This window comes from Blennius ocellaris (assembly GCF_963422515.1).
Source record: "Blennius ocellaris genome assembly, chromosome: 5".
Lineage (NCBI taxonomy): Eukaryota > Metazoa > Chordata > Actinopteri > Blenniiformes > Blenniidae > Blennius > Blennius ocellaris.
Window position 1 is genome coordinate 24,756,736 of NC_137654.1, and position 14,341 is coordinate 24,771,076.

Sequence of the window (14,341 nt, forward strand, 5' to 3'; positions counted from 1 at the left end):
GCCACGGAGCCGCTGCGGCATCGACTCAACATCTGGCAGTTTATGGACGCACGTGGCAAATAATGATGTCCCACTTTCGCAGTAGCGATGAGTAAATGAGCTAATTAGAGGAGCAGGCACAATATTGTGTCTTCTGAGGAGGCTATATCCACGATAGGGCAAAGCAAAAAAAAAAAAAAAGCTGCAACGATGATGAATAATTCATATTTACTTGTGTGCAGTCGAAACGCAATGAAAAACCATGATGGAAAGAAAGAGCCTTAAAAAAGCTTGAGACTCTCAGCTCACCTAAATCTAATTATTCAATCAGTGTTACAAGTCAGCAGCATATCAGACTCTGACCACCTGCGTAAAAGCCCCGGCCCACAGAAGCCAAGATATCGACCTCAGGGCTGCTATTATCTCAGCTCTCTGTGGTTGCTCGGATGGGATCATGTAAAGCAACACTAGGCAGCAATACAATCTCCACACTGTGGAAAAGGGAAGCATTTTTACTGCTATCCGAGCCTACGATTTGCTCCAGATGGGGAAGCATTATAAAAAAATAAAATTAAATAAATGTGAGCCGTCTCATGTGGATGAGGCTGCAGCTGTAACGTAGTGTAATGCATGTTCTTGGTAAGAGAGACAGAGCAGAACAGAAACAATAAAAGGGACAATTACCGGGACACTTGTGGGAAGCTTAGCTTAAAAAAAAAAAAAAAAAAAAAAAAAAAAAAATAGCTGAGAAGCTTAGCATACATTTCTTAATTCTGCTAACAATGAAATGATTGTTGGAGGAAAACACAGAGAGAAAGTCTGGTCAGCTGCTCAGGCTTGTTTGACTGTAAAACTCAAAGTTCAACGAGGCAGAGTCCTTGTTGGATAATTGATAATTACAAATATTCATGTATTTTTGCAGGACACTAGTAATTTGTAGTGTACGGGATGTAAAAATAAGAGTGTGAATTTGAGAATTTTTCAACTTAAGTTAAGAAATCTGAGTTTGGGAGAACATCGCCCAAAACATTTTTTTCTCTAATATAACAGGCATTCGTAGGTGTTTGTTTACACTGACTGTTAACAAAAAAAGTCAAGTCTTTAAAAAGCTTTTAAGGGTGAAAACCCTAAATTCACAAATCACACCAATGAGTGCTATATATTAAAGGGCTCACTTGAGTGCCAGAAGCCGGCCTACGTACATCAGAATAAGATTTTGTTTTCTCCAAAATGTTTGTTCAGTCGTGTGCTTCCTGTGCCGTTTGTGTGACAGATTGTACACGCCTTGACCGAGACTCAGGTTTTAATGTGGAGGCTTTAGAAGAGGAGGAGGGAGTAGGAGGAGGAGGAGGAGGAGGGATGAGCTGAGGAGAGAGACGGCAGCCTCCCGACTCCTCTCTGAATCTAAAGTTCCAAATCTCGTCCCAGTCTTTCAGCCTCTCAGTCGTTTTATCCCCGTCTTCTTGTCCTCCCTAATCTCTCCTGACTGCGGCTCTCGCTGGCTCTTTATCTGCATCCCAGACAAAGCATTACAGCACTGAATGAAGGTGTTGATATATTTAGTTATGAGAACCAAACTGTGGCGAAAGACATGAAATGCCCCAGAGGAACTGAAAATAACGGGCCAAAGCAAAAACTTCACGGATTCATCCAAGTAATTTCAGCTTCATGTAATGAGGTTAGTGGTTTGATTTCACATCTTGCGCCATCAAGTTGTCCATGAGCAAGACATTCAACACCAAGTAGCTTAAAATGACCTTTTTCATAGCAGCCATCGACACCGGTGTGTGCAAATGTGAACATGCGCCATGTATCAACCACCACGAGCAGCAAAAAGTCCCTAATCTGAACTACTTTTCCTATTAATCTTTGTGTTTGTTGAAAGTTTGCTTGCAAGAGAAGTTAAAACTGAGTGTTTCCCACTAAACAGCGACAGGTGGGCTTTGAGCCAACAGGACGAGAACATGAATATTTACAGTAAACAAGAGCTGTTTGCAGCTTTCATGCAATGGTTTTTGAGGTGAAATATCTTCTGCCTGCAGCTCAAACTAATTTCTTTTAAAAAGATATTGCACAGAAGCGAAAATTGAGACAATGTGCTCAAACATCTGGCATCAATTTGGGTTATGCAATATGTCTCCAGATGACAGGAACCATATTTATGTGTATGAGCTGTTCACATTAGTCATGTGTTTCCCATAATATTAGTCCCTCCTTTGGTTTTAAATCGATTATTATTCTAAGAAACAAAGTTGAATAACTGCATCTTGTATTTTCTCTAATTTGACAGATGAAAGATGCTGAATTTAACCATGTTGAGTTTTTTTCCCAGTTATTATTGCCCTGTAGTTTAGTGTAATACTTAATAAACACAAAAGCCCCAACATGATGGGAAGTGAAAGTGCTTTATCACGAGTGCAAACACTTACCTCGTCCCATTCCGACGTGAAAGATGGAGATTTCTCCAGCCTCTTCTTGCCAGCGCTACAGTTAGAAACAGACTCGCTTCGGTTTCCCAGTCCGCCTTCCTCCTCGCTAGGAGGCGACACGAGCAAGTCGGAGTCCGACTTGGATAGGCTGCGTGCCAGCTTCAGGTCCCCGGGCGGGCGCATCCTCCCAGCCCCAGAGTCTCTGGGCTCCTTGTTCACAGTGGCATATATTGCTTTGGGGTCGCAGTCTGTCAGGATGGCGGCCATGCTGGGACGGTTAGGTGGCGGCGCTGCTGCTACTTCCTCTTTGACCTTTGCAGGTTTTTTGGATTCTGGCTGGCCCTGTTTGGGTGGCACAACACCTGGAAGCCTGAAGGGCTCGTCGCAGCAGTCGAAGACGGGAGAAGATCCGTGTAGGAGGCCGGTGAACTGCTCCGGGACACCTGCTCCTTGATCCTGGCTGGCCTGGGTGTTCTCTGGAGGGAAAAGGAACGAGAAAAACAAAAAAAAGGAGGAAAAGTCAGCACGGATAGAAGGAAATCAGCTTGTAATGGCAGCAAAAGTGGACTTCTAACTGAGGGGCTGCTCTTTAGAGCAGGGCTAATAAGAAGCCACCCACACAAGCCTTGAAACAGATCTGTAATTGTTTCCTACCAGGAGTGACGGCGAGAAAAACAGCGAGAGGGACGAGACTGAGCAAAGAGAAGGCGTACGTTGGCTGGAGAAATAACTGAATACCAAACACAGCTTGCAGCCGTCTGACGTCTATCTGCCGGGGCCTGGCTGCATGTATGTTGTAACAGGAGTTGAACCGAGTCAAATTCGTGCATAGTTTCACCTCAGGGGCCCTGTTGTTCTTTTTCTCTGAGCTAAGATACCCCTCAAAGCAGACCAAACGCTCATACAAACATGTACATGAATCACAATCACCTAGTACCGACACAACTGACAGCGCAGAACATGCAAAACAAAACTGATCACAAAAATGATACTAAAAGGAGTGAAACTTACACGTGGGTGCCTTCTCCAATGAAAAACAACTCCTTGATAAAACTGAACAGCAATGCAATTAAAAACAATTAGATTTTCCTCCTCCCTCTCCCAAAGGAATTACAGCCACCTAAGCCTCTTTTCAGCAATCAAATCAGCCGCGGCTTGACAGCGCCTGGAGTCATCTACACTCTGGCTTTAAGGGAAGAAAAAAAGAGAGGGAGAGAAAAAACTCCCACCAGTCTGTGCCCACTAGTGTAGTCCTCTTTCTTTGCACTGCTGTGATGCGTGCTGTTGTCTGCTGTGTGACCAACAACCCTCAGTGTTTTCTGCCTTCTAATTCTGGATCGTAATGGTGGCTCAGGAATGGAAATTTGAATCACCCTATCCTCCAGCAGGCAGACTCCTGATAATTAGTCCTGTGACACATGGTGCAGGAGTTTGTCCGGTGTGTGTGTGTGTGCGCGCGCTTGCGTGTGCATGTGCGTGTGCGTGTGCGTGCGTGTGTGTATGCGTGTGGGGACAGTCTCTGTCTCTTTCAGGGTGACAGGGTCAGGGGTGTATGGTGACAGGGAATCTGGAGCAGTGACACCACAGGGAAGTAGCGACCTGTCGTAGCACTTTGTTTGTCCTTCACAACAAGCAACAGTTTTTGTGTTGAACATGCTCAGCTGTGCTATCGCCTAAAGGGGAGAAAACTTCAAAAGAGTACTTTGGGAGAGTGCACTATCTCTACTGAGGTCTCTAAACTACCTCATTACCTTCTCAGGGACCATTTGCAGCGGAGGGTGTGGGCCAAACAACGCCCTGACCTCCATTTTCACCAGTTGGTGAATACTTGGACACATAAAGTACATGAGAGGGTGTTTGTGTGTGTTATGAGGGGTGAGTGAGTGTACTGCACACACATGGCAAGATTGCAGCCAAACACCCACCCTCTCCTGGCAGCGAGGGAGTGTGAACGCCCTATGAGCACATCAGAGTCGTTCCAACAATTGCACATGGAGCGTTAACCCATGAGACCACGACAGCCCCATTTATTCGACACTATGGTGGAAAATCCGCAGGAAATTCTACAAAAACAGCCCGATGTGCTCGTAGGGCTTACAGATGGATGAGGTCACTACAGATGTGACGTGCATTTCATTTGGCAGCGACAGGTTCATTTCTCACTACTGATGTCATGTTTGGTTTGCAGACTCATGGCCATTGCTGGCTGCAGAGCTCAAAAGACTTTGCCACTTTGTTCACTTCACTTTGACAAATATCTGTGTTCACAGACCCAAGGAAGTTTTCCATTATTCTATTTCCTTAAGAGACACTGCAAGTCTCTGACTGAGACGTGAAAGGAGGAACTGTAGTGACAGGACGCAGCCCTCATTTGTTCTACAGCCTGTTTTCACAACTCCAGCTCATTGATACTGTGCAACATAGTGGAGGACTCCTAAAACCACATTATAAGCTACATTAGCCTTCGAACAGCAGCAACAACAAAGTCCGGGCTTTTCTCGACACTCATGTCAACACAGATTCAGTAGAATTTCAGTTGAAGGATAATGAGACAAAAAAATACAAACTACTATACTGTACTAGCTTACAACACTTTGCTGAAGTGTGCTTCACTTATGATTTCATTAAGCAGGCGGACTGACTGGAAGGGAAAGACGCCAAATAAGAGGGAAAACGTATCAGCAGCACCATTGATCTTGATATTTAACACAACAATGTAATCATGTAATGTGCATTTGCGATTTGGTCAGTACTACATTTGACAAATCCATACATTTTGTCATTGCAATATCAGTATATTTCCCAAAAAACTGAGCTGTAACATTTCCCTACACTGTGCCTGCACACTCTGCTCTGCTTATCAGATAGAGCCATATTTAACTTTATCACTTCAACATTACACCATACCTAATGACAAAAGGCCACAAGTGACTGGCACAAAATATTAAAAAAACAATGAATGCAGTACTGTTTTGTCCTCATAGAAAATTGGGTCTTAAAAGAAAAAGAGCACGTTATACTGAATTGTTTATCAAAATACTGTTTAGCTGATATAATCAGTGCACAATCATTAGTTAAAAAAAAAACAAAAAAACAGGACATAATAACCTGTAAATAGAAATGCCCCAACAAAGTGCATCAAATTATATAAAAACAAATACTACGACTGAACAGTCAATAGAAAGCAGCTGTCTCTGTCCTCAGTGCAACATGATCAACCACTTACATCATTTTCAGCTGAGCATCTAATAAGATCATGTAGTACAACTGTGCCACAATTGAACAAGTACTTTCTGTCTTGATCGCTTTGACATCCAGCTGTTGCAGCTCCTCTGGAGTGTTGTACTCCATAACAGCAACACAAGGAAATACACATCTCTGAAACTAAATACCCAGCAGCATCAGAAACTGTAAAATGGCTGCAAAGTACAGAACGGATGAAACGACACCTTGACTGTTAATTAAATTAGCATCGAGCACACAATAATATTCAAGCTTCTCTATTGCCACTCATAACCGTGTACAATAGAAAACCAATGTGTTTTTTTCCCCCCTAATACTATCTAGTGGATATTTATGGGATGTTTCTCGTTGCAAGGAAGCTCTTTTGGAAAACACATAAAACACCACAGAGCAGCAGGAATTCACTGGGAAACACTACATTCCTGCTGAGAGCTGCAATGCGTTTGTGACAGGTAATAAAAAGAGACCATATTGCTGACTGCGCATATATCCTCCACCTGCTGCAGAGCGTGTCCACACTGAGGTGCAGGACCACACTTTAAAAAAAAAAAATCACATCAGATCACAAATGTATATATATCCACATGAGTGAAGCGAAATATGTAGGATCAGCCAACTTCATGGGTTTATGGGAAAAACACTTTTAACATTGCAACAACAACAAAAGACACAATCTAAGAAGAATTTAAAGGTGTGGTTTTAAGAAAGGATGGAAAGGAGAATATAACAGTGACCACAGATGATAAAGGAAATGAGCTGCCCTATTTTCAGACATATTTCAGACATCTCTCACTCCCTTTCGTCAATTCCCGAATGTGTTCCTGTGACAAATCATATTTCACTAATGTGAATATTGCTCTTGTTGGGTAATAATAATATTTTAATGTTTAAACTCATTACAGTCCACCAGCTGACGGCCAGGCTGTTCACAGGGGGGTCGTGTATCAGCTCATAATGACTCTACAAAAACTAAGCTGTGTGCACATTTGAACGCCCGACCACAAGTGCAGTGCAAATGTTTCTGCAAATGTTCTTCAGTTGTCATTTTCACAATCTGGAGCTTTTTTCCATTCCAAATACCCATCTGCGCGTTCAACGGCAAGTTGGCTTTAAAACAAAGCTTTGTCAGCCACATTTATATATATGAAGAAGAAAGACAAAACCAAAAGTGTTATTGAACAACTTTAACCAGGTTATATTTATGGGAATGGTGCAGCGTTCGCTCGTATTTTTCTAAAGTTTCTCACTGTCGCGTGCAGCCGTTTGTACCACTATGTCCTGTGAGATTTTTAAATGCCTGCAGGACCAGAGAGCAGCCGGATCTTGATGTGGATCATCAAAGAAGAAATGTTGATCGTGTTCCAACATGAGCAGCAGAAGCATTATCACTTCCCTATCAATTATCCTGGAAGGACGTCGGTGTTGGTTATAATTTAATAGCTGATGATTTGAGGTATTTTTCTTCAGACAAGTCACACAGTCACGCATTTATGCATTACAGAATGGATGTTCTCAGTCTGGTGCTCAATAATGGTTTAGAATGAATTTGAATAAGAATATAAATGTAAATGATTTTTTTTTTTAGTTTGCGTATCCAGACGTGCGAGTTTGTCAAACTGTTTGACAATGTGTCTGATTTAAGGATGAGTTATTGGTCAAATTATGAGTGTGAATAGGGCAGCTGTATATAATCTTTTTTATCTCAAACATTCACTCAATTACAGAAAACAGACACACGAAGAAAAATTCAAATCTATTCCATCTCTATTTGAATGTTCAAGACATATTGGCTCATGTTTGGTACAAATGAACACATTTATCTTCTGCTTTGAGTGTCTCCATCTTTACTTTTTTCATTTCAAACTGTTTGATGATTGATACATTTGTCAAGCTACATCAGCTAACCTTATTATTTCATAATAACTTTCAGATGTGCCTTCCTGTCAGCCTGCTGGCATCACCATGGGGGGGGTCCAGAGCCTTCAGACACTTTTAAATCCACCTCAAAACTCATCTTTTAAAACAAGCTGAATGTCAGCCTGCTGCAAACTCCTGTGTTTTTATTTGTCTTTTAATATTTCATCATTGACAGCGTCTTGTGGGGAGCATGTAAATGAAACAGATCACCACTAATATTATTGTTTCTCTTTTAAATCAGAAACATCCTTTCGCCCAAAGCAAACGAGCAATCACCACAAAACTATTTGTTTTGAAAACAGGCAGTTCCTGCTGTAAAGTGAGAATATCAACCAGCTCAACATGCTGCTCCTTTCAATAAAATTCTCCAAAAACCTATTTATTCAATGGAGATATCTGTATGTGTGTCAGCAAGAACCCAGAGGCCTTACTCCCCGTCTCCGCTGCATGCTTGACTGGATGACGTGGCACATCCAGCTTTAAGCTGGTCCTTGCTTCAGAGATGCGAACGCCACAATCTGATCAAGGATACGGTTTCATATTGGCAATGAAACGAGTTTTGCCCACTTGCCAGAGAATGTCAATCAGCCCGCCCCCAACAAGCCAAATCCGCTCGGCTGCCTCGAGAACGCCAATCAAGCATTCCGCGGCGGCGCTAATCCGAGCCGGCCCATCTCGAATGCATCAAACTCGGATGCATTTCTCCCGTTTCACCGACACGCCTGGCTTGTGATTTCTCTCGTCTGACGTGTCCAGTTCATCTTTCCTTCAGCGCCTCGCAGTGCTGCCAGCAGCAGCAGCTGGGCCTTATTAGGTAGCTGAAGTCTCACGACAGTGATGTTACTCACCTTCGCTCGCTCGGTGGCCCGCCCGTCCCGGCGGGTGCAGACTGTCCTTCGTCTTACTCGGGGCTCTGAGGTCGTTGGGAGTGGAGAGTTTGCGCTACAGAAGAACAGAAGAGCTGAGTTTACTCCTATATGCATGCAAATTACTTACCATTTCATAAATCAAACTAATTATCCACCTGTTCTGAACCAAAAAAAACAACAACCCAAAGCTGTGTTTTCATTGCATGTATTGCAAAGACGGTGCCGAGTGGCTGAGCTCAGGAGGCTGAAGATTAAAGCCCGGATGACACAGTGCTGCACATTTATTATGATTGGGCAGCTGAGAGGCACCGTTAATCCAATAGACGCCACAAGTAAAGGACGTTTGCAGATATTGTGGGCAGCAGGTGGGGGTCATAGGTGGGTGGCAGCAATAATAATAGAAAGCTGCTAACTGGATGCGGAGTATAAAAAGGCTATAAAATAAGATGGCCACAATAAATAGAGTAAACAGGTTTATATAGACACACAGTCAAGCAGGCTGGTTCAAGATGATCTCCGCCTCCTGCAGACATATAACTCAATCTGGGACTATGAAGAGAAAATTAGGTTCAATATATAACCTGCTATGGTGATTATGGTCAGACATGCAGCTGGGGACAATCAAAACTTTAACATTGAAAACAAAAGTTGGATGGATTTCTTTTGAAGCGCGATTTTTTTTTGTGTGTGTGTGAGTGTGTTTTCCATACCTGAGGTAGGACGCTGTTGGACGACTGGATCGTTCTATTGTCATCTGAGGAGATAGAGAACATCAGAGTCAGGCCAGATGAATGATTATCACAATTCGCTCAGTCACAGACGATCTATTCCAGTTTCTGATTGTCTGGAGAGACATTGTGAAAGTGATATATAATAAAATCATGTATAGCGCGTGATGACATTATCAGTCTACATGTCAGACTAACTCCAGATTAATCTCCCTTAGTTTCACACAGCGGGAAAAAACATATAATTTAATAGTTCCGGATGATTAAAGAGGAGAAGAAGAAAAAAAAAAACAGAGGTCGTTTCATTTTTCTAACACTACCAATTACGGAGGCATGACGACACCAGCGGCTGAGCTCCATCTCTTTAGCTCGGTGACGTTTTCTAATAGTGCTCGAGAAGCTGACGGAGCTAGAAGGCCCTGAGGGGACGGCTTTAAAACATCAACAGCTACAGATCAGAATGGCTTCCTAATTTAATCCCATTAAATCCAATTACACGCGGTGCCATTCACGAGACACGACCGGGTTGGGTGTGCTTATGTCCGGCACATTTGGTGAAGGCGAGGGAAGTACATGTGCACAAGCTGCTGATCAGAAATTCAATCTTTCATTTTCACAAAGACATTTTTTGATTTGTTGCAACGAGTTAGGTTTGAACTTCATATGCTTGTTTGTATCAATTGAAAATCTGAGTAAACCTGCAGCTTGGAGTATTTCACTGTGTCTATTTTACTTTTGTTGCTTTCTTTCAATAAAAGCTCAGATACATGTGCAACCAACTTGTTTTTCTAAACTGGCTTGTATTAAGGCAACCGGGTGACCAGCAGGTTCACTTCTACAGTGCTTCTTTGTTCGAAAAGCCTCTTTCAGCAAAGCACTGTCGAAAAACTACACTTTTCCCTTCTAATTAGCTCCTCTTTATAGATTAAATTAAAGGCACACAGTCACCTCTGTGGGATGGGGGCTCCGGGCTCGGCGCTGGGAGTTTGGTCTGCGCAGTCAGCAACAGCTCGTATGTATGATCCTCCTCCTGCTCCACTGGCTCACCTCTCTCATCAATACTACTTCTTGTATAGAATGCCTGCAGGGAGAGAAAAAAAAGAAGAAGCTAAAGGCGAGAACATACATTTTATTCAACATTTCATTTAATGGACCATTTAAGAATGGTCCATTAAATGAAATGGCAAATTATGCATATGCATAATTTGCATATGCAAATAAACAAACTAAACAAAATCAAATGTGTCTTTTCCCAGGCAAAAGTTCCGAGGCTGCAGGTATGAAATCGTGCCTCTATTGTAAACTTGGCGGTGGCGTTGAGTCATTTTACCGTCAGTCCGTCCTTCACATGGCTCTCAGAGTTTTGTGTCTTTGGCTTTATGATATGAATTCTAATTGGGCTCAGTAACGGTTTATACCTGCTTATCACTGTGCTGTAGCCAAGAGCTTCATCCACTGCGGTGTTAATAATTCCTCCTACAGCTTCTTTGAGTGACTCAATACACCCTTGTGGTGTGAACTTGTACTACAAGATTAAACTCGCTGGAAAGAAAATTGGCTGACTTTGTCAAGTACTTCATGAGAAACATCCACAAAACTTTATTTACGTTGACATGAACTCTTTTTGCCATCTCAGTCAAAATTTTTCTTTAATGTACTATTGATTTTCATTAAACTACAAGATTTAATATTCTAACTGCAGAACCAGTTCCCTTTCATCCAACCTTAAATGCGATACATCATAGACACACAGTAAGTCCAGTGAACAGTGTAGAAGTTGTGAAGAAAGAATCATAACAACAACAAAAAAAACAAGTTCTAAGTGACAAATAATCATATTCCAACTCTGACAAACCATGAGCAGAATGTCAGTTCATTTAACTTTAAAAAAAAGCATAAGGCCCACAAGTTACTAAAAACAGAACCTGTGTCATCCGACATCAATATATTTCTAGTTTTAAGAACTTTGCTCCTCACCTCTGAGCTCACCTCCTCGTCATGACCAGGTACATGATGTGACGAGTGGAGCAGGCGGTCCTTCTGTAAACGTTGAGAAATTTAAGATCTAATAAAACATCTGAATTCAGACACGACTGGAATCACACTCTGAGGCACACTCTGAGCTATTCTGAAAGGTTTCTGTAGCCCAGTCTTCTCAACAGAGGGCCACCATCTCCCTCTAGTGGGGACTCTGTGATCCACCTCCTATTAAAACCTGTGGCTGCCTGTCGAATTGTGTGTGAGTGTGCATTCGAGCTAAATGTCTGCTGACCTTGCCGGCTTCGCTATCGGGCCGCCCTGAATCTCTGTCAGATGACTTTCCACTGGTGAGGCTGTCCAAGGAGTGGCAAGAGGTGGCTTCAAACAGAGCTTCATATGGACTCTCCTCCTCGGGCCCCGGGGCCAGCCCCGAGATCAGCTCGCTCACCCTCTCCAGGTCTCCTGTGAAACACAACAAAATCAGCACAGCCGCAAACAGTTCCGCCCTGAAAACGCATCGGGAAAGTATGACAAAATGGCGAGGGTATAAACATCCGGTGAATCTGACCCTTTTTCCGCGGGCTGGGACTCTCCTGAGGTGGAGGTATCGGTGGAGGCGGGAGGTCGATATCGGGGGGTTTCCCAGTCATGTGACCTGTAACAATGGGGACATTGTATCGCAGCTCTTTGATGTGATTGAAAGGAGATATTTCACACCGAAGCTCTCCAAGCACACCGAGTCGTCACCTAAGATTAGCGCAGCTATCTGCCTGCTCTTCTGAGATGGCATGTCTTTGACCGTGTCCAGTGCCGTCAGTCCCTTCTGATCCACGATGTTCACGTCGATGCCTGACAAATCACAGCAGGATCAATCAGTACAGGCAGCAGCAAAGCGATTTTGATGAACTCCAAAAGGCATATTTGTGCCTGGCATGGCTTTGAGATCTTACCTGCACTGAGAAGTTTCTGCACCACGTCTATTTTGCCAAATAACGCTGCTTCGTGGAGCGCACTGCCTTTTTCCGTCTGCACACAAAAGCAAGAACATGCAAAGATGAGGCAAAGAGATCCTACATTAATTGTAAAAGCACATAATATAAGATAAAATTTTCCATAAAACTCTAAAGAAGATGCTAAATAAGATTAAAGAAGAAATACAAAGAATAAAAACACACCCAAATCACATGCATTTACGTACAAACAAGATCTTAAAAGCAGTTGATAAGACAGACTGATATGTAACTATTCTAGTCTCTGGTAATGTTTCAGGAGACGGCCTAAGAGGCAAAAATCTCTGTCCTCTGAGGTCCAGTGACAAATCCTGGGGTAATTATCCACCCGTATGAGGTGGTGAAGATTAGAAAAGCAGGAGGAGGCAGGCTTTGGGGTGATGAACAGCATTTTAAGTGCAATATGCCCATGGCAGAGAGCCAGATGATGCTCTTGAGATCAAAGAAACAGACAGGTGAGAGTTGAGAGCAGAGTTCAGTATGTGCTGCAGCTTATTGAGGAGTTTGGATTATGATCTGGAGGATGCCGTTGCAATAGTCGGTTTTGGATATTTTAAGTATGAATCATGGTGGCAGCGAAGGACAGTAAAAGACATTTTTAGGTTACATTCTTCAGCAGAAGAAGGCAGGTTTACATAGATTCATGTGTGGCAATATAAGTAAACGAATGCTCCTGAATACTTATTGTGTGCTTGCTGATGAGTCCCGACTGCAACATGGTTACCTAAATGAGCCACGTCCCAGTAGCCACACTTGAATAAAGAAACAGTATATAGCACCATTTGCTTTAATGCCTGCCACATGGGCCACTTTCTTTTATTGACAATTATGTGGGTGTGGAATCAAAGCAGACCACTTTATACCTCACAGGGCCGTGATAATTGAAACCTGCAGGATGCAGAGGCCTGGAGGATGCCGAACAGACCCCACACCTTGAATTGAGAGGGAATCGGGGAAAGAGTATCTCCAAACAGATGGGTGGCACAGTTTGATCAGAGCCAGTCAGTCAGAGCCCGAGGGTCCACCAGGGGGAGCAAGGCCAGCTCCGCTTTGATAACACAGCAGTTCCTTTTGCAAACTGAGGGCTTAAGAGTTTTACATTTAATCTCATCGCTTTAGTGGGAGGCAGGCTGTGGAAGTGCTGCAAGAGCAGATTAACTTACACCCAACATGATTTGGGCCATGACAGTACATTAAGAAACACTGGCGCAAACCCGAATGGCCTGGATACATATGCATACATCCAGAAAACAAAAACACACCTCATAGTTGATGTCCATGCCAGCATCCAGCAGCACGCCCACTACAGACAGATGCCCGTTCCGGGACGCCAAATGCAGCGGCGTGTGTTTCTTGGTGTTACAGCACAGCAGGTTGGGGTGGGCACTGAGCAGCAGCTTGACTACTTCTAACCGGCCGTAGAGCGCGGCCAGGTCCAGTGGAGTCTCAAACTTGTTGTTCCTCATGGTGGGGTCCGTCAGTTCCTCCAGCAGCAGTCGCACCACTTGCGAGTGGCCGTACTGGGCGGCGCAGTGCAGCGGCGTCTCGTTGTCGTTGTTCTGTAGAGAGTTGAGGAACGTGAGAGGAAGCACGGGAGATACAATAAAATAAAAGAAATAAAAAATAGTAAAGCTACAAGTAGAAGAAAAAACTGAATACATTTTTGAATCAAGTGTGTTAATGGGTAAGAACACAGTGAAGGTATATTAATCAGTGCGTAGAGCCCGCCACATTAGAGGATTAAAAGGTGCACAAGAGGCCCGTAGTGACGCCTGTAGGGAGCAGAGTGAGGAAGAGATGAGTCTGGGAGGATGACTACCAAACATGCATGAACTAATAAATACATGTGTTGTTGTCAGCACTAGGACTCAGGGGCGGCATGTTGGAAGCAGAGGGGAGCATCAGAGACGGGCTGTTTTGACAAGATGTCAGAGTTCACCAGCGTTGCAGTTTCAAATATTGAGATACATATGCAATACTTCTATTTTTGTTCACTCGGCAGGGGATGTAAGATGAAGCAATGATCAGCAACTTTCAACAGCAAATAAAAGAAAATATTTACGATTGGTTAGAACAAGGAGTTACATGTTATTCAGGAAAACCGACTGCTGTTTCTGTGTTAAGCCAAGCAGATTTCACGAATCTAACAAAAAAGAGAAACTCTGTTTTTGTCATAAAATGCTACC

At 43.2% G+C, this 14,341-nt stretch overlaps 1 protein-coding gene across 8 annotated transcripts in view; it reads right to left on the reverse strand.

Annotated features, from left to right (window-relative positions):
• The window catches only part of LOC308130306 (ankyrin repeat and SAM domain-containing protein 1A), a 77,106-nt gene that overhangs the window by 35,697 nt on the left and 27,068 nt on the right, over positions 1-14,341 (reverse strand). For all 8 annotated transcript variants that reach the window (XM_080496587.1, XM_080496586.1, XM_080496582.1 and 5 more), the window contains 10 exons: positions 13,418-13,714; positions 12,096-12,171; positions 11,893-11,994; positions 11,714-11,800; positions 11,438-11,607; positions 11,143-11,205; positions 10,114-10,246; positions 9,148-9,191; positions 8,417-8,510; positions 2,409-2,884 (listed from right to left, as the gene is read on the reverse strand). In XM_080496587.1, the coding sequence (XP_080352713.1) occupies positions 2,409-2,884; positions 8,417-8,510; positions 9,148-9,191; positions 10,114-10,246; positions 11,143-11,205; positions 11,438-11,607; positions 11,714-11,800; positions 11,893-11,994; positions 12,096-12,171; positions 13,418-13,714 (1,542 nt within the window). The remainder of the gene's footprint in view (positions 1-2,408; positions 2,885-8,416; positions 8,511-9,147; positions 9,192-10,113; positions 10,247-11,142; positions 11,206-11,437; positions 11,608-11,713; positions 11,801-11,892; positions 11,995-12,095; positions 12,172-13,417; positions 13,715-14,341) is intronic.